Raw genomic sequence first — 24,208 nt, forward strand, 5'->3', positions numbered from 1 at the left:
AAGAAGAAGAAGAAGAAGCAGAAGAAGAAGAAGAAGAAGAAGCAGAAGAAGAAGAAGAAGAAGAAGAAGAAGAAGAAGAAGAAGAAGAAGAAGCAGAAGAAGAAGAAGAAGAAGAAGAAGAAGAAGAAGAAGAAGAAGAAGAAGAAGAAGAAGAAGCAGAAGAAGAAGAAGCAGAAGAAGAAGAAGAAGCAGAAGAAGAAGAAATGTTTCTTGAGCACCAAATTAACATATTAGGATGATTTCTCTGATGTGACACTGAAGACTGGAATAACGGCTGCTGAAAATGTAAAATATATTTAAATAGAAAACACTTATTATAAACCGCAGTGATGTTTTACACTGTTTTTACTGCATTTTGGTCAAATAAAGGTCTTGGTGAGCATAAGACACTTTTCAAAAACAAAGATCTAACCAACCAATGTGCAATGTTTACAAGTCTTCAGTTTCCATGTTGAAAATTAAGGACTTAAATTTTATTTAAGCCTGAATATAAACCTAAAATTGTATTCTGGGAGGAAAATTAAACAAAGAAATGACAAAAATAAGAAATATTTAAAATTCTGGACTATTTCTAGGTCACTAATTAAAAAAAAAAAAAAAACCATTTCACTTAAATCGTTACCCATAATTTAGCATAAAAGCACAACTTTTAAACAGTACTGTATACAGTATACAGTATACAAAGCAAGAACAGATTGAGTGATGACTAATATAATGCAGACTCTTAAAGAGAAAGCAATGGTTGACAAGTGTATTTGTCCCTAATCGAAACATGCAAACCACAGATGGATGACGGAGTTATTAGCCAGATAAAATCAATCATCCCTAACCTATAGCAACTTTAACTGTTACATGACTCAGCATCCGTTTGTAATTTAGCCTCACTTTTATCTTTTGCTCCTAAATTTTCAACATTTCCTATATCCTGATTCTCTTCCTGATGGCAGAATTCCAGAGGTTGCTGACTCCAGAACTCTGACACTATAGCCCATGCCTGTTGTGTTACCTGACATGCAGGCCATGGTAGATCTGTCAGATTAGTGCACATGCTGACTGATTACCACTGGAACTTCTTAGGCATTTCAAAGAATGTTATCCATGATTAGCTCACTCATCTGAGAGTGTGGCCAGCTGTGTTTCTGGTAATGAGATTAGGCCTTGTGTTACTGGAATTCAAACACACAATCTCAGAAAAGATCATTACCAAGTAATATGCTCCAGCAGCAGTTTTTAATTGGCTAACATTTCTCAAAAATTAACCTGAAGAAAATATATATTTTGACTGGCTTATTTTTATGGTTAAAGATCTGGGAAAATGACCAAAAGGTTTTAAATTTAGCTGTAAATTAAATTTTCCCCCTAAACAATTTCAAATAAATGCAGCTCAAGAACCCTGAAAAAAAAAAATTACCTGAGCACTAAATCAGCATATTAGAATGATTTTTGAAGGATCATGTGACACTGAAGACTGGAATAATGTATATGCATAAAAATCTTTTTAAAAAGATTTGTGTGTCCATTTCAGAGCTTAACATCTCACGTTCCTGTTCACTTTCCTTGTATGGAAAAAGAGCAGCCTGGACAATCTGCAAATTAACTCCTTTTAAGTTCCACAAAAGAATGCAAGTCATTCATGTTTGGAATAAAGAAGAGAAAATACCACAATTTTCATTTTTGGGTGTGCAATAATTAAGCATTAACTGAGCAAATTTGCTAGCTAAAATACTTCATTTAAATTCACAATTAAAATCTGATTGCAAGTGTGTTTTTAATAGGTGGACAGACAACAATCTTGTGTGTCTTTATAAACAATCTGACTCTGCTAAATCACATGAGGAGCCCCTGCTGAGTAAGGAGAAACTGGACACTAGAGCAGCTGAGATAACACAAGACAACCCTCCAGAAACGTGCACACACACACACACACACACACACACACACACACACACACAACTGGCCCCAAAACATAAACCTTACCCTGTCACACACAATGCAGATGGATCAACTTTCTGAATGTCACACTACTCCTAGAGATTTATACCTGAGGACAGTAATAACTCACACACACGTTGTAAACTCAACATCTCAGGCCGGAATCATGCTATATAACTCTGCACTGTAACCCAGCATCAAACAGTCCCGGTTTTTAAAGCTAAATCCTTTGTGATCAGACCTTTACAAGGCCTCAGTTCAAAGGCAGGAGAATACTTCAATCTGACATTCCAAACGAAAAAGGGTCAATCCGTGAAAGCAGAAATCCCCACCAAAGTATGTTTCTTAGGGATTAAAGAGTTCAAATCCACAAAAAAATAAAAAATAAAAAGGAGTGAGAGGAAAAAAAAAAAAAAAAGACAGAAAAGACTGAAATGAGACAAAAAAAAAAGACAATAAAACAGCAGTTCTCACTGATAAACTGATTTTAGATTGTTTTGGCCCATCATTGGTGTAAATTATACTGGATGGGAAAAAGAGTGTATGTGATATCCAAAGTTGAGATGCTGAGGCAGAAACAACCTCAATCAGAATCTTATCCTATCTGCTTAAGGCTGGAATGCACTACATGACTTTTAAACACTATGAATAATAACTTACAGACTTTGTAACAGTTACAGAGAAAAATCTCGGAATTACACACCAAGTAACTGAGGATCACACACTACTTTCAAGATCTTCTGAACACAACAAACTCGCAAAAACATGTGGCTTGTTGATAAAAGACTCATGACAAATGAAAACAATAAGTGTACTAAAATTGACTCAAAATGATCAATCAATCAGTCAATAAAAATCAGAGTCTGTGACCATCATACACTAGGTCAACTCAGATCTATAGCCTGGCTCTGACTTTTGGCAAAGCATTTGGGCAAAAGACTTTTCGGGGGAAACATCTGGGTAAAAAGTTGTGTAGTGTATTCCAGCCTTTAGTAACAAACTAATGGTAATTTTACTAAGAAATAACTTTTTTTCAAAACTTAAATCAAGCATTAAGATAAGAAGTTTCTGTAATACAGCCTTGGGTTCCATTTTACTAGTAGCAGCCAATCAAACTACAGCAGTGGTTAGACATCTGAGCTGGTTATAGGTTTCAATGCCACAAAGGGATCCATTAGCCATCTCCATTGTGCCACTGAGCAAGACAAGTTCAATAAAGGGTCCATCCATGTAATGTGTTTTTGAAAATCATGTTCGTTAAATGACTACTTCGCAAAATCTGTGACTCAATAGTTCTGTACTTCCAAGATAGCATTTTAAGGGATCATTTTAGGGTTGTAATATCTTTTAGATATCAAATTCTAATGCAGCACTGCATGTACTTCACTGAAAAGGCAATCCTAGAATGTCTAGTAAATTTTGATTCCATTCCATTTGGAGTCAAGGGAAATGTCAATTCTAAATGTCATTCAATAGCACAGAATATCAAAAAATATGTAAATTTAATTAAAAATTGAATCTTATTCAATATTCATGTGTGCTACATATTTGTATTCTTTGTGTCAATTGCTTAGCAACATGCAAATGTAAAACTCTATTGTAATTATTTGTGAGTCGAGTCTTCTGTGTGCCATTTCTGTAGCTGCACATGTACAGCATTCCAAATTAGTCAAGTATGAGGTTCCAAATCAATTTAGGCTGCTGCATTAGAAGGAAGCTGCTTATGAAGTGAATAGACAGCAAGGCAGCTCATAAGTTTTAGTAAGAAGTAATACGTTTTTGAATATAGCTTTTTGCTAGTCACGTGTGTCTCACTACATTTTACAGTTTTTCCTCAATTGCTCTAAAATCTATAAATCCATAAAAGAATATTCACACAAAAAATGAAAATTCAGTCATGTAATAACCACATTTCATTCCATAACAAGTATGAATTTAATTGAACACAAGTGTATTTTTGAAAAACATCCTGGCTTCTTATTTTGAATGGGTCTGGGTTGGTCAAGCTACAAAATGACCAAAAAAGTACTGAAGTAGTCCACATGCCATTTTACTTTTTTTCTCAAATGCTCTAAAATCTATAAATATCCTAAGCTATAACACCATTTTGAAATTAAACATTTTGAAAACATTAAACATTCCTGTGATTCACACAAGATGCAAATCTGTTAAAGTTCTTTCTTTTATTTCCTCAAAACACTACACAATTTCAGCATTTTACACCAAGCTCTCAATGTGCAAAATTGTTCTTACACCAGTCAAAATCATGGGGCAAATTCATTTCCTCTAATTTAAGCACTTTTTTTGCATTGTTTGCATCCCAAGACAGAGTACAAGAACAAAAATGTGGAGGAGAGGGACGTAGGCCAATGAGATTGTTTGTTTCTGATGAGATCTGTCCTACTGTAGTTGACCATGAAAGGTATATGAAAGACATCAGTATAAGCAGAAAAATATTTCTCGCCATGGTAGGTTGTTTTTGAGAACATTAGACACACAATGGCTTTTCAATATTTCATAAGCACCAAATTAGCATATTAGAATGATTTCTAATGGCTTGGTTTGATCAAATAAATTAGTATTTCCAATCAAATTAAATGCAGCCTTAGCAAATGAGCATAAGAGACTTCTTTCAAAAAAAAAAAAAAAAAAAAAGTACATTCCAAACTTTTGCATGGTACAGTAGTATACCAGTTGCTGGTACCTATGTCCTTTGAAGGCAAAGTTTAATTTTATATTAAAGATTAAAAAAGCATTTGATTTTGTCTTAAAAGCTTGTAAAATTGTGTTTTTGTGTGTTAAACAGTAGCTTTTAAGAAATGTGTCTTTTGAGAAAAACTGTACATAAATCACATGCAGCTTTCTGAAATCCAGCTTCCTCAAACACTAATGATAACAGATTTGACTGAACAAAAATGGTCATATTTGACACCAGAAAGGTTTCTCATGACCTCACTACATGTGTATCTGGTGCTCTTTATTACTTTTGCAACTGAGAACAGAGCTTCCAGGCAGATGATCAGCCACAAAAAGAGGCACTGTAGAGTGGCGTCTGATCTATCATGTGTGCTGGATAACTCTCTCCATCCCCCTGCAGCTAACATAAGGTGTCGTAAATACTTCATGAGCAATATGTCTCTTTAGAGGACACACAAGTGTTGTCTCTAACCGACAGAGACTTCATCGGCTGTCAGCATGAAAACCAGAGGGAGTTCACCGATGTTAGTAGAGCAGATTTGCACATCAGAGAATGAACAAAGTGACAATCAACTACATTGAAGAGAGGAGGATATACAAGGGAAATTATTTATTTGTAGTCTCCTGACTTAGAAAGAAGACATTGAGTTAGATTAGCAGATGAAAAGTTTCTTGTATGTGGGTCAGGTAGTGTTTGTTTGGCAGCTCTCAAACTTGTCTTGACATACTTAAGTGAGTGAGTGGAGCAGAGATGAATGAGGTTAATTGGAACACGGCTCCATTGAGGGGCTCCGTTGGGAGAGAGGTATCGGGCCAGTGATGGTGCTGAATTCAGCAAGAAGCCGAGCGGATACAAGGGCGATCTTGTGGAACTGGGTGTCATGGTAACGTGACATCATTAATGAAGTAACTCTTATTTGTCGCAGTGGTTGACGTTTCAAGAGAGTGACGTAAGTGAGAAAGCGTAGAGACTCTCAAAGGCATATTCACACAAAATTGAAAAGTCAGTTATTTACTCTCATTTCTTTCCATAGCTCATATGACTTTTGTGGAACACAATTTCATTTTTGAAGAATATCCTGGCCCCTTGTCTTAATATAATGAAAGTGAATGGGGAACTGGCTCAATGCAGCTACAACATTACACACACACAACAAAAAAAAAAAACGTATGTCATTATTTAACGAGTTCTTCCCTTAGGACGCATTAATAAGAAAAATAAAGTTTGTGATTCCTGACATCCAAGTCGGAAAAGAATAACTTTTTAGAGTATTTTTTTCATCAGTAAATCGATTGCTCCAGTTCGATTGCTTCATAATTCATTTATGACAACAGCCCACCAGAAAGTAGAATTTTCAGTGAAAAGACACAATTTTGGCCTATTTATCACACAAGTATTATATGGCTTTTGAAGATATGGAATATAGCGTACTAGTCGTATGGACTACTTGTATATTTTCATAATTTGCATGCTTTTTGAGAGTTACAATCCCCATTCATTATTCAAAATTCCTTCTTTTATGTTCCATAAAAATTATATTACACACACAAATTATATAATAAATGACAATTTTGTGTGTACATATATTATACACACACAAAATTGTCATTTATTATATCATTTGTGTGTGTGTAATACAGTACACTTGTGTATATATATATATATATATATATATATATATATATATATATATATATATATATATATATATATATATATATATATATATATATATATGGGTGACTATTATTCTATAAAATCATTTGTTAGATAATTTTCAATGATGAGTCACAGCCTGAGCTGGAATAAAGAGAGAGAAAAAAAAAATACTAATTTGGCCAATCCCAGCCACAGCTCTGTAAATCTCTTTGAAGGCCATAAGCCAATTATGCAATTAAATTAAGCATACACACAACAGCCAACAGCAAAGTACAGTTCAAAAGGTTTCAGCAACAGTTTATTAATATCATTTTCCTTCCTTCTGGGAATAAAGCAGCTTACCTGCGTCTCTTATGCCAGTTCTTCCTCCTCCCTCTCGCCCTTTCTTCAGCACTCCCTTAAACATGGTTCAGTTCCCACTTTTACCGCAGTCCTTTGTTCCTGCAGAAACACACATTTATTGAAGAAGAGCACACTGTTAGCAACTCATCAAGGAATATGATCTGGTCAATAATACCACAATGCTTTGGACGAGTAATTTAAACAAGTTACCAAAAACTTGACAACACAATGGAAAACAAAACTCCCTATTCATTTCATGTATGTGTGTGTTGCCACCTCGTGACTGGAGGAATTGGTTGATGAAATTCCCACATTCCACATCTAATTAACGCTCTGCTGCCTGGTCTTAGGCATATAAACAAATAAAGAAAGAAACAGTGAGTGCCAGCGGTACCCACACACTGTAAACTGTTGCACGCCACTCACATAATCCATTAAATGAGAAATAAAAATACATTTAACAGCTTAAACTGAAGAAAAACTGAAAGACCTTAGTAGGCAAGGAAAGACCAGTTGCTATAAACCACTCAAAATAAGAGGGAAACTAGTGTGCCACTGTCCTTCATGAGTCCATTGCATGTGTCCACACGGCAGCTGTCCACACTGACACATCTTTCAGACAATAGCAGGAAATACCAGCCCGTCTACCAAACCTCCACCTCGTTCTAAAATAGCAGAATGGATCTGTCTGCTTATCTGGGTATCCAGGCCTGCAGGCTGGTCTCACAGTGACAGGCAGGTCAGAGGTGGATATTTGCTCATTAGGAGACACAAGAATAGTGTCCATTCCAGGGTTCTGTTTGAATCCAGCTGTAGATGTTTAACTGTCCAGTTACAACTAAACTACTGGTGGATCAAGGCATTTCACACTACATTGAATGTCCAAAAAGTAGCATAGAAATGGAAGTGACAGATCTTTTCCATATTGTGATGCACATCCAAGTGAAACAAATGTAGGGCAAGGACTTGGTTCTGTGCATTGGTTGTTCATTAGATTTTGAGATGTGGGTGTTGCACTCAAAATTAGAGGCGCATGAATGAGAGTTGGAGGGGCGAGGTTTACGAGGACTAAATGATTGGAGAAGAGCTGCGTACGTTACCATGAAGTCTGTCTGGCTGACATTTGGATTAAAAAATTAAGAACTAAACCCAGTTTAGTGGGGTTCCCTGAATTCTGCCAACAATACCAAGCCAAGAGCCACTGACCTATATTATACATATATTATTATTTCCCCTCTAGTAGTCTGTTCAATTCAAACAATTATGAACATTTTTGCATTTACAGAAGAACTTTGCCTGTTGAATATTAAAAACAAATGAACAAACAAAAAATCTGGATCTCCATGTCTGCCATGCAAATAAACTGTTCCTGCTCATTCCCAGACTGGATCTCTTCTCTCCACCTCCCCTAATTGCAGATTCAATTATTAGATCTGTCAGCATTAATATTTTTATACTTAAGATTTTCTTTGGGGGGGATCAAACTATAACACTGTGTGTGTGTCCCAACCAGACGCAATGCGATAAAAAATATCTTTTCCATGTAGTTTTTGTCCTAACCAACAGCAACAGCGACATGTGACAATAAGCGACACAGAATTCTTTCAGAAATGGTGTTTTGCGATCTCAAGGCAGGAACAACATACAAAATATGACAGTGATAATGTCAGGTAATGACTGTGTGATTTATTCAATGTTAAAAGTGTCTAATGTGAGTTTGAATATTATTTTGCGTGATCTTTATAGCCATAGTGAAAGCAACAAATATTTTACATCAGATCTTGAAAATAAATTAAAGCAAACTTGTGGTACGTTAAAACTGTGAGCTCACTGCAAACCAACGTGTATTCCATAAAGATGGTATCAGTCACTTACTCAAAACTGTTCAGTCCATTCACATTTCAATCATCTATTTTCCGTGTCCACTTTTCTTTTCTTCACACTCACCATGTTTTTGCTGACACATCGTATCTACACCGGACACAACAAAGCATTGCAAATCATCTGAACTTTGTGTCAGTACGTCATAAATAGAACGAGTCAACAGTTTATTGTCGGGGTTTTGTCGTGTCGTGCCGTATCCAGTGTAGACAACATCACTGATTATAATTGGTTCCATAGTATTTTGTTGCGTCGTGCCGCGCCGCTCACATCCGGTGTAGACACGATGAAAGTTAATGTAGCTTTCTGATGCTGCGTTTGAATTTTCATGCCACATTATTTGAAATTAGCACGGGCAAAACATTTTGATATTCTAATGGGCTGCTTTGTGATATCACAAACACCGGAAAACAATGCTGTAGTCCAAACGAGCCGTTCGTTGTAGTTCTTGAAAAGGGATATTTTAAAAATGAAATATCTCCCTTTGGAGTGGACTTTGAGATTTGTAACTTTGTAGATCTTTTTATACCCAAACATACATTTCAATAAAGATATACATCATTAAAGTAAAAAAGTCCGGCTGTGCTTAATGGGTACATTTTTATTGTGGCCAGCCTAAGGCACACCTGTGCAATAATCATGCTGTCTAATCAGCATCTTGATATGGATGAATTATTTTGGCAAAGGAGAAGTGCTCACTAACACAGATTTAGACCGATTTGTGAACAATATTTGAGAGAAATAGGTCTTTTTTGTACATAGAAAAAGTCTTAGATCTTTGAGATCAGCTCATGAAAAATGGGGGCAAAAACAAAAGTGTTGCGTTTATAATTTTGTTCAGTGTATATGTCATGGCCAAAAATATCTACACCCTTACAATTCTGTCAGAAAATGCAACCCTTTGTTGCAGCTGCAAATGTTTTGGTACTCACGTTTATTTTTTTTTTGTTTGCATTGGAACAACACAAAAAAAAAAAAAAAAAAAGAAAAGTAAAATCTGATACAATTGCACAGAACCCAAAAAGTGCACTGGACAAAATTATTGGCACCCTTAAATTAATATTTGGTAGCACCCCCTTTGGAAAAAATAACTGAAATCAATCGCTTCCTGTAACCATGAATGAGTTTCTTACACCTCTCTACTGGAATTTTGGACCACTCTTCTTTTGCAAACTGCTCCAGGTCATTCAGATTTGAAGGATGCCTTCTCCCAACTGCTGTTTTGAGATCTCTCCACAGGTGTTCTATGGGATTCAGATCTGGACTCATTGCTGGCCATTTCAGAACTCTCCAGCGCTTTGTTTGTAACCATTTCTGAGTGCTTTTTGAAGTGTGTTTCGGGTCATTGTCCTGCTGGAAGACCCATGACCTCTGGTGGAGACGCAGCTTTCTGACACTGGCCACTACGTTGCGCCCCAAAATTCTTTGGTAATCATCAGATTTCATGATACTGTTCACACAGTCAAGGCATCCAGTGCCAGAAGCAGCAAAGCAACCCCAAAACATCTTTGAACCTCCACCATGTTTGACTGTAGGGACTGTGTTGGTTTCTTTGAAGGCCTTTTTCATTTTTCTGTAAACAGTGCCATGATATCCTTTACCAAAAAGCTCAACTTTTGTCTCATCTGTCCACAGTACGTGCTCCCAGAAGGATTGTGGTTGTCACATAAGTTTTGGCAAACTCCAGTCTTGCTTTTTTATGCCTTTGTGTCAGCAGTGGTGTCCTCCTGGGTCTCCTACCATGGTCCCTTTTCATTCAGATGGCGATGGATAGTGCAAGCTGACACTGTTGTACCCTGTGTCTGCAGATCAGCTTGAATTTGTTTGGAAGTTAATCGGGGTTCTTTATCCACCATTCGAACGATGCTTCATTGTAATTTTTCATAAATTTTGCTCTTCCGTCCACGTCCAGGGAGGTTAGCTACAGTGCCATGGGCTGTAAACCTCTTGATGATATTGTGCACAGTGGACACAGGAACATTAAGATCTCTGGAGATGGACTTGTAGCCTTGATATTGTCCATGTTTTTCCACAATTTCTTCTCTCAAATCCACAGACAACTCCTTACATTTCTTTCTTTTCTCCATGCTCAGTGTGACACACAACACAAAGGTTGAGACAACTTTTATCCGTTTTAACTGGTTGCAAGTGTGATTACTTTATTGCCCACACCTGTTACTTGCCACAGGTGTGTCTAAATACAAATTACAGGAGCATCACATGCTTGAAAAGCAATTATTTCTTACAATTTTGACAAGGTGCCAATAATTTTGTCCAGTCCATTTTTGAGTTCTGTTTTTGAGTTAACAAAAACAATAAGCACGTGAGTACCAAAACATTTGCAATTGGAACAATTTTCTGAGAAAAGTGTTGCATTTTCTGACATTTTTGGCCATGACTATACACACACACACACAACCTTATGGCGATCCTATTGGCAAAGTGTGTGTAGAGACTTGCAACCTCATAAATATGCAAATAATATATTTATTTTCAAACATATACAGTGTGAAATTCAAAACCTGAGATTAATTTATAACTAACGATTTAAATAATAACCCAGGGTAGAGCATGAACAGAATGAGACATTAACCCAGGGTCATTTTTAAACTTTTGAACCATGTTGTTCAAAAGCCCAAATGAGTGATGGACTCACTAATACTTTGTTTTCTGCCTAAACAATCCTTTTCTTGGAACACCACAGAAAAGCAGAAAAAAGGAAACGGAGTAGCTGTAGGCAGCATGCAATATATTTTTGTAGAAAAATTACTTGGGAGTTATTAAGACATGGGTCTGACTGTTGGTTTGGGCTTAAAAACTGTCACCATCAGCTCTTTTATACAGCACAACCAATTTTGCTGATTCTTTAACTCCACAGGACTGCTGGCCACAACCAACCAGAAGCAATCAAATAAAAAAGAACAACAAATTAGAGGAAATAAAACCATATAAGGGTAGATTATGAAATTATTAATTAAAGAAGCATCACAGTTGTGCACTTACTATAATTTGTTAGAGTTTTGGAGACAAACTCTAGGATTGATTAGTTTGCGTTCTGTTAAATGTTAAAATTAATTGTCACCAAGCTTAAAAAGCAGTACTGGTTCAATGGATTCAATACTAATTGCCTGGATTTGAAAGGAGCTCTGTCATTCAGAGACATGGTTTTGAAACACAAGCCTAAATGACATCATGAAAAACACATCACAGTCTTTGGACGGGCACATGTGCACCCCAGGAACATGAAGCAGGGTCACACACATATGTGCAAAATGGAGTTCATAACGACTAGCTTGTCAAGCCACATACTGTACAGATTTGCAGAGACACTGATGTCACAGAGGTGATGTCACATAACTAACTCCATCTGGATGGTGCTGGATATAGGGAAAACGGAGACAAAGCACATACAGGCAGAAAATAAGAGTTTACTTCACTAAGAAACATTTATATCTTCTTAAGTCTGTTTTTTTTTTCCAGTACTAAAAAGATTACAAAACCCTCTAATTTTGTACTAATGACAGCGTTTTCGTAGATATTGCATATTGGCTACCAATTCACCATCACAAGTGATATCAATAATGGTCGTTCTACTTTTAAAGTCACTGATTTCTGTTTGAGAAGCTAAAATAGACCAGAGCAAATCATCCCTGCGCGTGACTGAAAATCAAATTACAGACTCCAGAAAAGTGCATTAGAGCTTCACCGTGGTGTGTTTGCCAGAGTTGGAACCAAGCAACTGGAAAGCTCTGGTTTGACCACCGCTGGCCCTCCACCGTGAATAACGTTTTAAGTTGTACTTTCTAGTAATAGCAGGTTTCTGTGGACCATGACTGCAGCCTAAATGTGCATTTAATTGGATGAAAGCTGAGATTTATCAGAGGGTGGAGGGAAAAATAGAGAATGACAAGAAATAAGGTGGCGACTGGGGTGGATGCTGAGGGTTGAAAGCAAAACATGACTAAAAAAAGTATAGGAAACAGAGAAAACCATGCATTCAGGAAAACACTGCAGTACATTGAGTCTCATAATGCTGTAGAGTTTAAGTGCTATAGTATATGAAAATATAAAAGAGCTGAATGGGAATTTTTCATTCAAATCACACATTCAGAAATACATTCGCAGCACAAATGAACGACTCGTCTTAGGGGTTTCAGAATTGACGGTGCTCGTTCAGTGAGCGGGAAATGAGGACATCTTTTTCTAAATAGGTTTTATGGCTAAAACCTAAGGGAAAATGGCCTTGTTTCCTTTTATGGACAATCTGGCCTAAATCTCCTCCCCACTTTACCATTTGAATAAGACATATGACACATGGGGGGTCTTATACAAATGTGCAGCCCTCACATCAAAAGCTGTCAAGCTTTTCAGGCCTAACAAGAGCAGATTTTTAGACAGAAGGTTACTGGTTTTGTGAGCAGTTATGCAAGAACTAGTTTTCGTGATCCTCCAGAAGTAGAGTTCTAGTACACACTTGTCAGATTCATTCATTTCCACGATAAGCAGTGAGAGGGTGAATCTCACCAAGAGGTGTGCAGGTCATCATTTACTCCAAAATCAAGCAAAAACAAATAAACAAGAAATATTATGAAGTATAAATCATTTCAGTCATTAGCTGACACTTGCATTATTTTAATATTTTATTTTTTATATGATTATATTATAGAATCAGCTATTATTGAATATATAGCAGCAGATAGTTATTTCTGTCTATTTTAAGATTTATCATCAATGAGCACCAATTTAAAGAGATAATAGCTTATGGCAAATATTTAACACTTTAAGAATACTTTTCCTTTAAAAGTGCACATCAAATACATGTGATTTTTTTTTTTAAATAAGTATAATAGAATAATAATATCAGTCATTTATCAGTTATCAGCATCCTAAAAGCTTCTTTCATGTGACATTAATTTTTTTTTTTTTATTCTATGTTTGGCATATTTTATATATATTATGGTAGCATTTGTTGTCCTTCAATCTATTTATGAAAAATTTATTATTTTTCAAATTAAATAATTTTATTGATTGATAATTGCAAAGACAATACCAGAGGTATTACTGTAATTGCAAGTGAAAAAAATTGCTTAGTTGTCCTAAAAAAGTGACAAGGTAAACCATTCAAATGGTCTTAATAAATAATTTTATACATTCTCTTTATGCAAAATATGATTTCTTATTTTTTTTTTATTTGGGTTTGGGGTAAAATGTGACCTTAACATTTCTTAAAAGATTTTACAAGATTCACCTGGAAACTTTCAGAAGAATGTACAAGAAGAGTGACCATGATTTCAAGGCTCAAGTGTCTATAGAGGTATGTAACACAAATGAGGAGACAACCTATTCCCTGAACCACCATGACATCTGTTTTTTCCATTCTACCTAACATGACATCATGGTGCATCATCCTGCATAGACCAATGCGTAGACCAATGACTACCCTAAACTTATACAGTAGATATGATGATCTATAGCCGATTCTCTGGTAATTTCGACATCTGAAGTACATTAAACACTGTGAGGCAATTTTTCCTTTTTCAGATCCCACTTCAATACAGCCACAAACCAAAGTTAAATCTTGCCATCAACATACTGTGTGTTGACGAAAAAGAGAACAATGTTCAAAAGTGTCACTTTAAATCTTTCTGGATGGCAGTGAGTGTAACAATCCTCACTTCATTTCACTAACCTATAGACACCCTGTGGACATTAACCAGCCCACCCTTTCACTCCAGCTCTTTTCAGGTCAAACATTAGCTCATTCTCTCCTGCTGAGTTAAACACAGCCAATTAAACCATTAGTCTCCCATAAAAACACTAGAGTGACTCAAGGAACAGCAGGACCGTGCAAGCCTGTACTTCCATTAATGAGTAAACATGGGAAATGATCTTAAGGTGCTGACAAGGAGATGGAAAGCTAGTGTTCACAATGTCCAAACAAATACTATAGCACAGCGAGCATGTTTCACTCACTGGATCGCTTCTGGAACTCACAGAGGGAATAATTACGCTGATTAAATTAGGATTTTATGATTTTTCCAGTCAGAACTACTTCTGTGGCACTCTCTCTTCAGCTGCCAGAATTCTCTGTTCGAAAACAAACATTCCTTTTTGTTTTATTACAACTTTGCAAGTCACAGGCTTCTGAGGAACTGTGGAGGACATCCAGTGATGCATGTTCACCACAGTTCAGCAATGATGTTATGTTCTTTTTTTTTTTTTAAGTGCACACAATTTTACCATAATAGTAATTTTAAACATAAACAAGAATCATAAAGTTCATATAAAACACACAATGTCAAGCTATTTTTGATTACAGGACTTTTTTTTGTATCTTTCAACATTAGTGTCTGCCCACTTTTTCAGTGGCCTTGGTTCCAGAATAATTTTCACTCATTTTTCCCACAGGGATTTCAAAAAAGCCTTTGTTAAGGTGTTTAAAGCCATGAACCAAGCAAACCAGCCACAACATAAAATCACAACATTACAAAACGTATTTAAAAATTATTTTAATACACTGTAATAACAAGTTTTACTACTTTGCTTTGAGAAAATGCTGCCATTTTTGTCATGTCCTGCAATCTTCTGTAACTTCTAGGCATGGTTTCATAGACAGGGCTTAGACTAAGGCTACATTTTCACTGCGTTTTTGTTTTAAAACGCATAACTTTTGCTACTGTTACGCCTGTCGTTTACAAACCCGGGGTTGCATTTCAGTGTAAACAGACCAAAACGGAGACTTTTAAAACAATGGCGTTGCTGCCCACATTCGCTCTGTGTATCCTTGACGACCGATAACATCATGCTCATTGTTGTACCCCTAGATATGAATATATAAGTAGATTTCATATTCGACCGCTGCAAGCACATAGATGCATCCACCATCTAAATAATAGGGAATCTACCTATACATATCTATGGTTGTACCTGCATGAATGGTCATGTGACATACGTTTTCGGTTTGTGCAGTGTGGACGGAGATCGTTTCTGAAACGCAGTGAAAACGGCAGTGCAGACGAGGATTGGTTTTTTTGAACATATTAACGAAAAGGCACTAGTGTAAACGGGGCCTAAACCAGGATTAGGCCATAGTTAAATGTGCCATAGAATGCATTGATACAGTATTTTAAATTGTTCTCTGATATCTATATGGAAGGTATGTGGCTTAGGTAAGGGCAAAAAAAATCTCCAAAAACGGTTTTAAATGTCCATTTACAACCCTAGGATTTCTCCATAGAATGAAATGGTCTGTTATTGGCTTATTTGGTCATGAATAACAATGAGCTCTGCTCTGATTGGCTGTTTCACAGTGCGGCTTATTTCAATAACTCACAGCAAGAAGGAAACACAGGGAGGAAAATATATATTTAAATACTTTCTCTCGCAGTTATATCGTCGGGTAATTACACTGTATATAAAATGCGGGCATCAGGGAGCCGTTATTAATACGCGAGGCACTGAAACTGCTTTTGAAGGCTCGGTCGATCGCGTTATAGTTTCACTTTCAAGATACGTGATCGCACATACTCTGTTTATACTATGGAGCGGCAGTACTTACCAAACATTTTACAAGATCAGATGCTTGTCAGTGGTGCTCAGGATATGTAAATCATCCTCCATCATCCTCATCTCTCCTTACTCTGTTTATGTGGTAAGTGAAATCTTATGTATTGTAACAGGCTAGCAAGCAGCTAACCATGTCCCTTTAGTGGCTCCTGTTATTTTATTAGAACGCGTTATTTGCTTTCCGTGCCTTTCTGAATACAGACACCAACCCATCCCTGCACAGCCTGAAACATAACATTTATTTCCATGGTCTGCCATTTTCGCTGTTGTCCTCGCTTGTTTCTTTACAATACCTGCAGGACTTCTGATGATTCGGTAGTGTAGGTTCGGCTGGCCTAGAACAAGGGCGGGTTTATGCAAATGTTGGGGGCGTAACTATTAGTGATTCCTACTGTTGCGTAACAGTCGGTGTTATGTTCTGATTAGCCTCTTTTTCAGTGGTCTTTTTTATTCACGAGATTTACATAAGGAGGAGGAAACTATGGTGTTTGAGGCTCACTGTATGTCATTTCCATCTACAGAACTGTTATTATTTAACTATGCCAAGGTAAAGACAGTTTTTCATTCTATGGCACCTTTAAATTAGGACATTTAAGTCATTTTTATAAATGTGCCTTAGAAAAAAGTGGTATCGCTAATGCCATAACCAAATTAAAAACAATAGTAAGATAAAACCATTCATTTGAAATTGCTGAATATATAGACCTCATGTAGCCCCACCCCTTTTCAGTGCTGCTCTCCTTGCCTTCTAACTTCCATTTGTATTTTCACAGCTTGTACTGTAAGGTCGTACGAATTGATGAATGAAAGGCTCGTTTTAAAATCTTCCCTGTCTACTGACATTTGTTATGACATCCACTTCGAACATTACAACGCACACGATCATTTCTGTAAACTCTGCAATAAGTAATTCCACTTCACCAGCTAATTACTCTTCAACAATTCATGCTATATAGAGCTACTGCAAAAACAGAAGTTTAAAGACAAAATTCAAAAGGTGGCTGCACACTTGTTTCTCTGAAGCATAAGGTCTATACACAAATATTGGTGGAATTTCCTGTACAACGTCATGGGTAATGTAGTTTTTCGCCACAAATTTAAACTGTTAAACAATTATAAAAAAAAAAAAAAAAAAAAAAAAAATTAAATAACGCAAACAGATAGCGCCAACAAAAACATACCATCGATTAAGAGCCTCTGGGTTAACAAGAGTTTAAACTTGAACTCTGAGTTGACTTACCGTGTGATGGGAAACTCGAGTTTTCGCTTTCAGAACGACTGAATTGTGTTAGTTTATTCAACTCGGAGTAGGCTGACTGAGTTTAGCGCATGCACCACGACTATGAAGTGTCATAATCAGTGGGGCTCTGAAATTACGATTCACCATGGCAACAGCTCCAGCCAAAAAGACGTTCGCGTACTTCCGAGTCAACGCGTAACTTTGATTCTTAATAACTGTTATAATATCAGAGGTGAAAACTGTAAATTATTGAACTAATATTCATTTTAATGGTATCCCATGGCCAAAAAAAAAGGGAAAAATACAGAAAAAATAAACAAGAACGTGGCAGCAGCTAAAAATCAAGTATAAAAACACAATTCAATCAAGGTAAAGCTTTAAGCATAAAAGGTTCATGGGTGTAGGCTAAATGACTTTACAAACATTTCACATTAAATATCATTCAGTGTCTATTTCAATGCGATGCAGCTTTTGCCACAGTGTCTAACTCTTTTCACATAATTCAATAATCTCTAATCCAAACTGTTACATTTCTTAGAGTAATAAAATTAACTATTGACAGCAAGGCGGCAGAGGGAGAACCTGCACCAGCACCACTGACAGATCAAGAGATGGTCAAGTATTGGAAGAATTCAGTCCTGTGAAACTCCTCTTTGACTGATTTGTGCCCAAGAAAAAAATTCTCAGAATGAGTGTGAGAGGGATGCACACTTTCCTTAAAATCTCCATACAGTGGACTTATAATGTGCTCTACATCTCCGATGTTTTAAAGTGCATTTTTCTTATTTTGCAAATTATCTGTTAATGGGGTTAGAAATTAAAAATATTCTTGTTTCAGTTTGCATTAAGATTATTTTTCTTACCCTATGGCGGACAATTTTACTTGTTTTACGTAAACTGCACTTAAAATACTCAGTAAGAAAAGCATTTTTGCAGCGTGAATGAACGAATAAGGTATTTAAACATCGCTTACACTTTAAAACGTAAAAGAAAAGAGACCAAAAGAAACTCTGGGTTTAGCGAAGAAAACCTGCTCCCGACCAGGTTAGGCTCACAGAGTAAGTTACCTCTCTTTCAGAAACGGGCTTGACTTACCCTGCTTTCTCAGGTTTGGCAAACTTCCCATTTTGAAACGGAAAACCCAGAGATTCCCTCATTTCAGGGTTAACATACTCAGAGTTTTCACTTAACCTCTTTCTGAAACGGGCCCCAGGTCTGTAAGTTATTGTTAAAAATCTGTTTACCTATGGAGAAAACAAATAGAGTTTTTACTTCCGGAAAAGCAACAGTTGCATCTATTGTGAAGCAATGGCTTCATAACCTGAAGTTCAGTCATATCCTCCATCAAGCAACAGTTATGCTGTCCTAACTGAAGATGGCACAAATTATTGCAAGTATCGTGACCCCTCCACTGTTATGGAAACAGTGCTTGGAATGCTCACAGTGGAAGTACAAGACACTAAAGGATCCGTAAGGATTAAGCAGCGGGATAAGGACAATATCTTCTTTCACAAAAACCCACCCAAAGCGGTCCATGCTCTTGCTTTTGCAAAATTCAATATAATTCGATAGGGTTCAATAGAGCATGCAACAACAGATTCAGTGATCAGAACAATGGCAGCAAGCTTTAAAAATGAAATCCTACTCTGCTTACCGCAAGTGATCTGATTACTTTCTGGCCGAGGGCAGCAATAACAGATGTCTACTGAACTGAAAACATTAACTAACTGAATCAAGAGGCTTCAGGGTACAGTGTGGAAAGCAGACAAGAAATGCAAGTGTTTAATGACAAGCAGGCATGGAGGAACGGCCACAGTCTTGGTTCAGCTGACCTTTACAAATGCAAGAACAAACACATTCCATTACTTTGTCAAATCTAGTGTAACGTGGGTGGGTGTGGGTGTGTGTGTGTGTGTGTGTGTGTGTGTGTGTGTACACCTGTTCAGTGTCAGTTGGCTCATGACCCTGGCAGGAAAGTCTTGGGTACCTCACATTTTTTCCTAAAATGAGCATGTGTATAAAGAGGAAAAGAAACTCTCAGGCTTTAGGTGTTGATTTAAAGGTCCAAAGTCCCTGCTGTAAGTATTTGCAGCACAAAATATCCACATGTGATGCCTACCTCAAGTCCAGTGCAGTATTGTGGCTAAATAAAATTCAAGGAGCTGTTACATACTTTGTGTGCAAAACAGAAAATAGTACTGGCTTGGTTGACTAATAATAGAAAGGCAAACAAATATGAATCAGGATTGCAAACTACTGAACTGGTTTGTGTACAAATTATGACCAGTGTTGCACGTGATAACTGAAATATCACAGCATGACAGAGCACTCAATCACTAATGTTGAGCCGGAAAAGATAAATATATGTCCAGCAAAGGACGCTTACAAAACAACTGTGAAATAAACAACGCAACTAGTAACATACTCTGAAACACGCATTTTTGATACATCAGTAACACGAACGCGCCTCTGTGTAACAACTTCACAAGACCAAAACTTGCAAAGGCTGTCCGTTATTACTTTGTTTCATGTACAAACTGTGTCAGAATTAAAGTTTGTAGAAAACTTACCTGTTTTAAGAGAGATACCGCTCAGTCTCTGCCTGACACACGCGTTTCTCGTTCAGTATAAGTTTATAACTGGAGTGAGGGAGCGAGTGAATGAGGGAGGGCGCGCGCTCCATCAGCTCCTCCCTCTCGCGATTCCCTCAATCAGAACAAACAGCGCGATCAACTGACACACTCCCGCCGCTCTGACTGAGAAAAGTCTGTTCACATGGACAGTTAAATACTTTCTTTCCTTAAAGCATATTAGTATTTTAAATAAATAAAACATAAAATCTAAAAATGTACATTGAAACATAAAATCAGTCTTAAGAGGTGTCTGATACAATGTCTCCTTCAAATACCTTAAAAGGATAGTTTACCCAAAAATGAAAATTCTGTCATTAATTACTCGCCCTCATGTCGTTCCAAACCCGTAAGACCTTTGTTCATCTTCGGAACACAAATATTTTTGATGAAATCCGAGAGCTTTCTGACCCTGCATAGACAGCAACGCAACTGACACGTTCAAGACCCAGAAAGGTAGTAAGGACATTGTTAAAATAGTCCACGTGACATCAGTGGTTCAACCTCAATGTAATGAAGCTACATGTCAGTCTTCGCTGCACATTCAGGACAGTACCACAATGCATGCCTGTGTGCTATGGTTGAACCACTGATATTTTAACAATGTCTATATTACCTTTTTTGGCCTTTAAGTTTTCAGTTGCATTGCTGTATATGCAGGGCCATAATGAAAATGTATATTTTTAAATATTTCCCATAAATCCTCAATTTCCAATTCCAATTCCAGTTTGTTTTTTTATTCCTTTTTTATTAACAATTAGGCTACACCATCTTCCAGTGACATCATTTTTGGTGGGGAAAAACGCAATGATTTTCATTTATGACAATAACCCAAAAACAATATTAAGTTTTAAAAAATAAGAATACTTTCAAATGTGTTCATATTTGTTTGTTTGAATTTGATTCATCAAATAAATAAAAAAATTGAATCTAAAAATTAAAGTAAAAAATAAAATAAACAGCAATGGATCTGTTGAATTTGACATTTTGTGGTAGTAGTTGGTTTAAAACATGTTGTCCTGTTAGATCAAACTTTAGAAAAACAAATTAACTTATAAGTTAATGTAAGTTAATCTTCTCATGGAGTAATGACTAACTTTCACCTGATAGGTTAATAGGACTAACTTACTGTTAAGCAAGTTATAATTCATAAAAAGTGTATGAACTTGACCAGAGCACATTTCTGGAAATCCCTATATTTCACCACAAGCTTGTTCATTTGTTCTTTTTCTTTCTTTCTTTGTAGTTGACCCTTATGTTCATCTGATACAGTAGAGCAGGAACTGACCGCTTATAAATCTGTGCTGACAGAACATGATGTAGAAGTAATAACTCACCAGGAAGAAGAAAATAAACATACTGATATGTATCAGGGGTTTTCACTCCCTAAAACCACAAGTCTATAATATCTATCCTGTTATATCTGCTTAAATAGTATGGTGCTGCTCCATTTATGTGCAGTATAATCGACTCTTTAGCGTCTCTGTGTGGCTATGGATGGAACATTTTACTCATTAATATTGCAAGGACTTCACTTGTGAATAGCTTAGGGCCACCGTCTGCTATTATGCACGCCAATGTTACAAATCTGGGTGTCATTTCTGATTCTGAATGGAAATTTGATAAGCATATTAATGTTGTAGTGATAAATAGTTTCTTCCAAATGAAAGCTATTGCAAAGCTGAAATCTGTCCTCTGGGTTATTCTCTGTTAGAATGTTTTAACACAATTTGTAGCGCGAAAACCACTTGAAAATAAAATTGAATTTATGGTAGATGAATAAACAACATAATCCAACATCAAATATTAAAAAAAAAAAAAATGTTATCTTTATTACATCTAAATATTCTGATAGTAATAACTTTTGCCTCCATAAGGTCTCTTACATATACACACAGTTCTACATAGCGATTTATCATGGCACAGTTTTTTGTGCTTATTAGCACAGATCACGGTTGTACAATAAACTGACGTAGTTGTACAAGACTCCATGGAACATACATTAATCTTTACATTAAGTAGGTTACAGCAATGAGACCAGACAAAATGACGTTTTTGTTTTCCAATGCACAGAACATTATTATTAGTGTTTCTTTTTTTTTTCTTTTACACTGCTATTATTTCTTTATTAGCTATTTCAGCCAATATGTAATTTAGTAACACCTTTTCATTTGGCTCAAAAACTGAGGTGACTATATTAACATGCCAATAAAAAAACAAAACATGAAAAATCAAATGATAAAACGATGGTTCAAGTTCTCAGTAAATCAGACCTTAAACACGCTGTACTGTCTAAAAACAGCAGACACTGAAAAGTAAAGTCTTTGGCTCACACTCAATCCCAGGTCAAACTAATTCAAGTTAATTTAATTGAGCATTTATGTACACACACACACACACACTTCCATTCACACCTGCACACACACAAACATCCAAATGAAAATGAATGTCGCTGCAAGGGCTTGTTTGCACACACAAAACAAATTCAATTTGTCGAATGATAATGAACCAGTCACTTCATATGCAACAGCTTGTCCATACATTGGTCTTGGAATCCACTGACCCAGATATGTCTTAAAGAGTAACACCTCCTTGCAATATTCTATCTATGGCTACACGTCACATGAACAAATACGCACACGTACATGCCTACACCCATGAGTCAGGTGAGGCCGGGAAGGGCTGAGTTCTGTATGAAGGCCTGCGTGTGGTGGAGTAGAAGTCCACGTAGTTGGTATTGGGTTTGAGCACCTGCCTCTCGCTCACCACGGGATAACGAACCGGCTCGTCCAGGTACGCATCCTCGTAGCCCATCGGAGATGACAGGTACATTCCAAAAGTGTCATAGGTGCTTTGATTTCCCTCCTCTGGGTAGTAGAGCCGGCCATGCTGAAAGAGCAGACAAAAAGAGTGCCTTTTTAATTATCATTTACATATATAAAAAGAATAACCAAATAATAAAAAATTACTGACACCATTTATTTAAATCCAGTGATTTTATCTGATTTTTTTTTTTTTTTTACAATATATATTTATATAAAATTATCTAAAGGATAATACTTTGTCTTTATTGTCTCTCTCTCTCTCTTTGTAGAAAAGACTTTATTTTATTATAGTATTATACTTAAGTTATTTATTATTTTGTATTATTTATTATTAATTACTTATTTTATTTCAGCCTCATGTTATTTTAGTTTTATTGAGACACTATTAAACAAATATTACTAATACTATTAAATATTTGCGTATATTATTTTTTATGTTTTCTGTTTTTATTTAAAATTTTAGATTTAGTAATTTTGTTGAGGGTTTTGTCATTTTTATTATTTAGTTTTTTTAAACATGTCTACATATTTTTTTTTATCCAAATTAGATTTAGTTATTTATTTTAGTACATCAAGTTAATTAAATGAAAATGAGAAATGTTGAAGAAGCTATGAAACAAGTTTAAGTTTTTTTTTAAATCTTATTTTAGTTATTAACTGTAGAATATCTTATACTATATTTTGTTATGTCAGAAGGAGATCTCAAATTGTCAGTCTTGTTATAATGTTTGTGCAGTAAACAATATTTCAAAACCTAATATTCGTAAAAATATCAGCATTAAAGCTTTAAAAGTTTGTAACAAAAATTTAGTCCAATTAATGTCTCTTCAGCCCAATGCGTAAAATAAAATCATTGACGGCATGTGAATTTTTGAGTCTGTTCATTCATATTAAAATGTTTATCTCAGACATTTCACATGTTGGTGTGAACAGGCCTTTACATCTTTACATTTACAGTGTCATGATGTGGTGTCATGTATGATGATTTATCCCAACATACAATATTTTTAATTTATTAAGATTTAGAATAAGTGAAAATCTTACAAAAAGTGAATCTTTTTCCTTAAATCTAAAAAAAAGTATTCTATAAGGTGCGTGCTTCTAAACCCAGATGCTTTTCACCACAGATTATTTGTGGGCAATGATCAAGGAATAAACCCAATGGATTACATAAACTTCATCTGTTGGGATTAGACACATTAAATCCACGTCAATGGTTATCATTTACAGTGGGCATATGGCATCTGGGTTCAGCCGGCTTCGGATTCAGCAATTTCTTCCTGCTTCCTTCCTTTCTTCACCTCACCTGTGATCTGCGGGACTCCTCGGCTGAAGGAGAGGGATAGGAACTGATAAAATAGGCAGACTGCTTTCCAGACCCTAAACATAGATGAACACAAATATTAAAACACAATCTCTATCTTAAGACCAGAAT

At 36.1% G+C, this 24,208-nt stretch overlaps 2 protein-coding genes across 11 annotated transcripts in view; both read right to left on the reverse strand.

Moving 5' to 3' along the window:
- Positions 1-20,052, reverse strand: part of tanc1a (tetratricopeptide repeat, ankyrin repeat and coiled-coil containing 1a) — a 77,004-nt gene extending 56,952 nt beyond the window's left edge. The window contains exons 1-2 of one of the 2 annotated variants that reach the window (XM_058778334.1): positions 19,889-20,052; positions 6,632-6,730 (exon numbers count right to left, since the gene is read on the reverse strand). In XM_058778334.1, coding sequence (XP_058634317.1) covers positions 6,632-6,695 — 64 coding nt within the window. In that variant the 5' untranslated portion in view covers positions 6,696-6,730; positions 19,889-20,052. The remainder of the gene's footprint in view (positions 1-6,631; positions 6,731-19,888) is intronic. The other variant, XM_058778335.1, reaches the window with a different exon arrangement.
- A 644-nt stretch (positions 20,053-20,696) lies between these two features.
- pkp4 (plakophilin 4) overlaps positions 20,697-24,208 on the reverse strand; it is a 41,334-nt gene continuing 37,822 nt past the window's right edge. For 6 of the 9 annotated variants that reach the window (XM_058778920.1, XM_058778917.1, XM_058778919.1 and 3 more), the window contains 2 exons: positions 24,080-24,153; positions 20,699-22,837 (listed from right to left, as the gene is read on the reverse strand). In XM_058778920.1, coding sequence (XP_058634903.1) covers positions 22,598-22,837; positions 24,080-24,153 — 314 coding nt within the window. In that variant the 3' untranslated portion in view covers positions 20,699-22,597. Of the gene's footprint in view, positions 22,838-24,079; positions 24,154-24,208 lie in introns of all 9 variants that reach the window. The other 3 variants (XM_058778915.1, XM_058778914.1, XM_058778916.1) reach the window with 2 other exon arrangements.

The sequence above is a fragment of the Onychostoma macrolepis genome, chromosome 06 (genome assembly GCF_012432095.1).
Source record: "Onychostoma macrolepis isolate SWU-2019 chromosome 06, ASM1243209v1, whole genome shotgun sequence".
NCBI classification, from domain to species: Eukaryota; Metazoa; Chordata; class Actinopteri; order Cypriniformes; family Cyprinidae; genus Onychostoma; species Onychostoma macrolepis.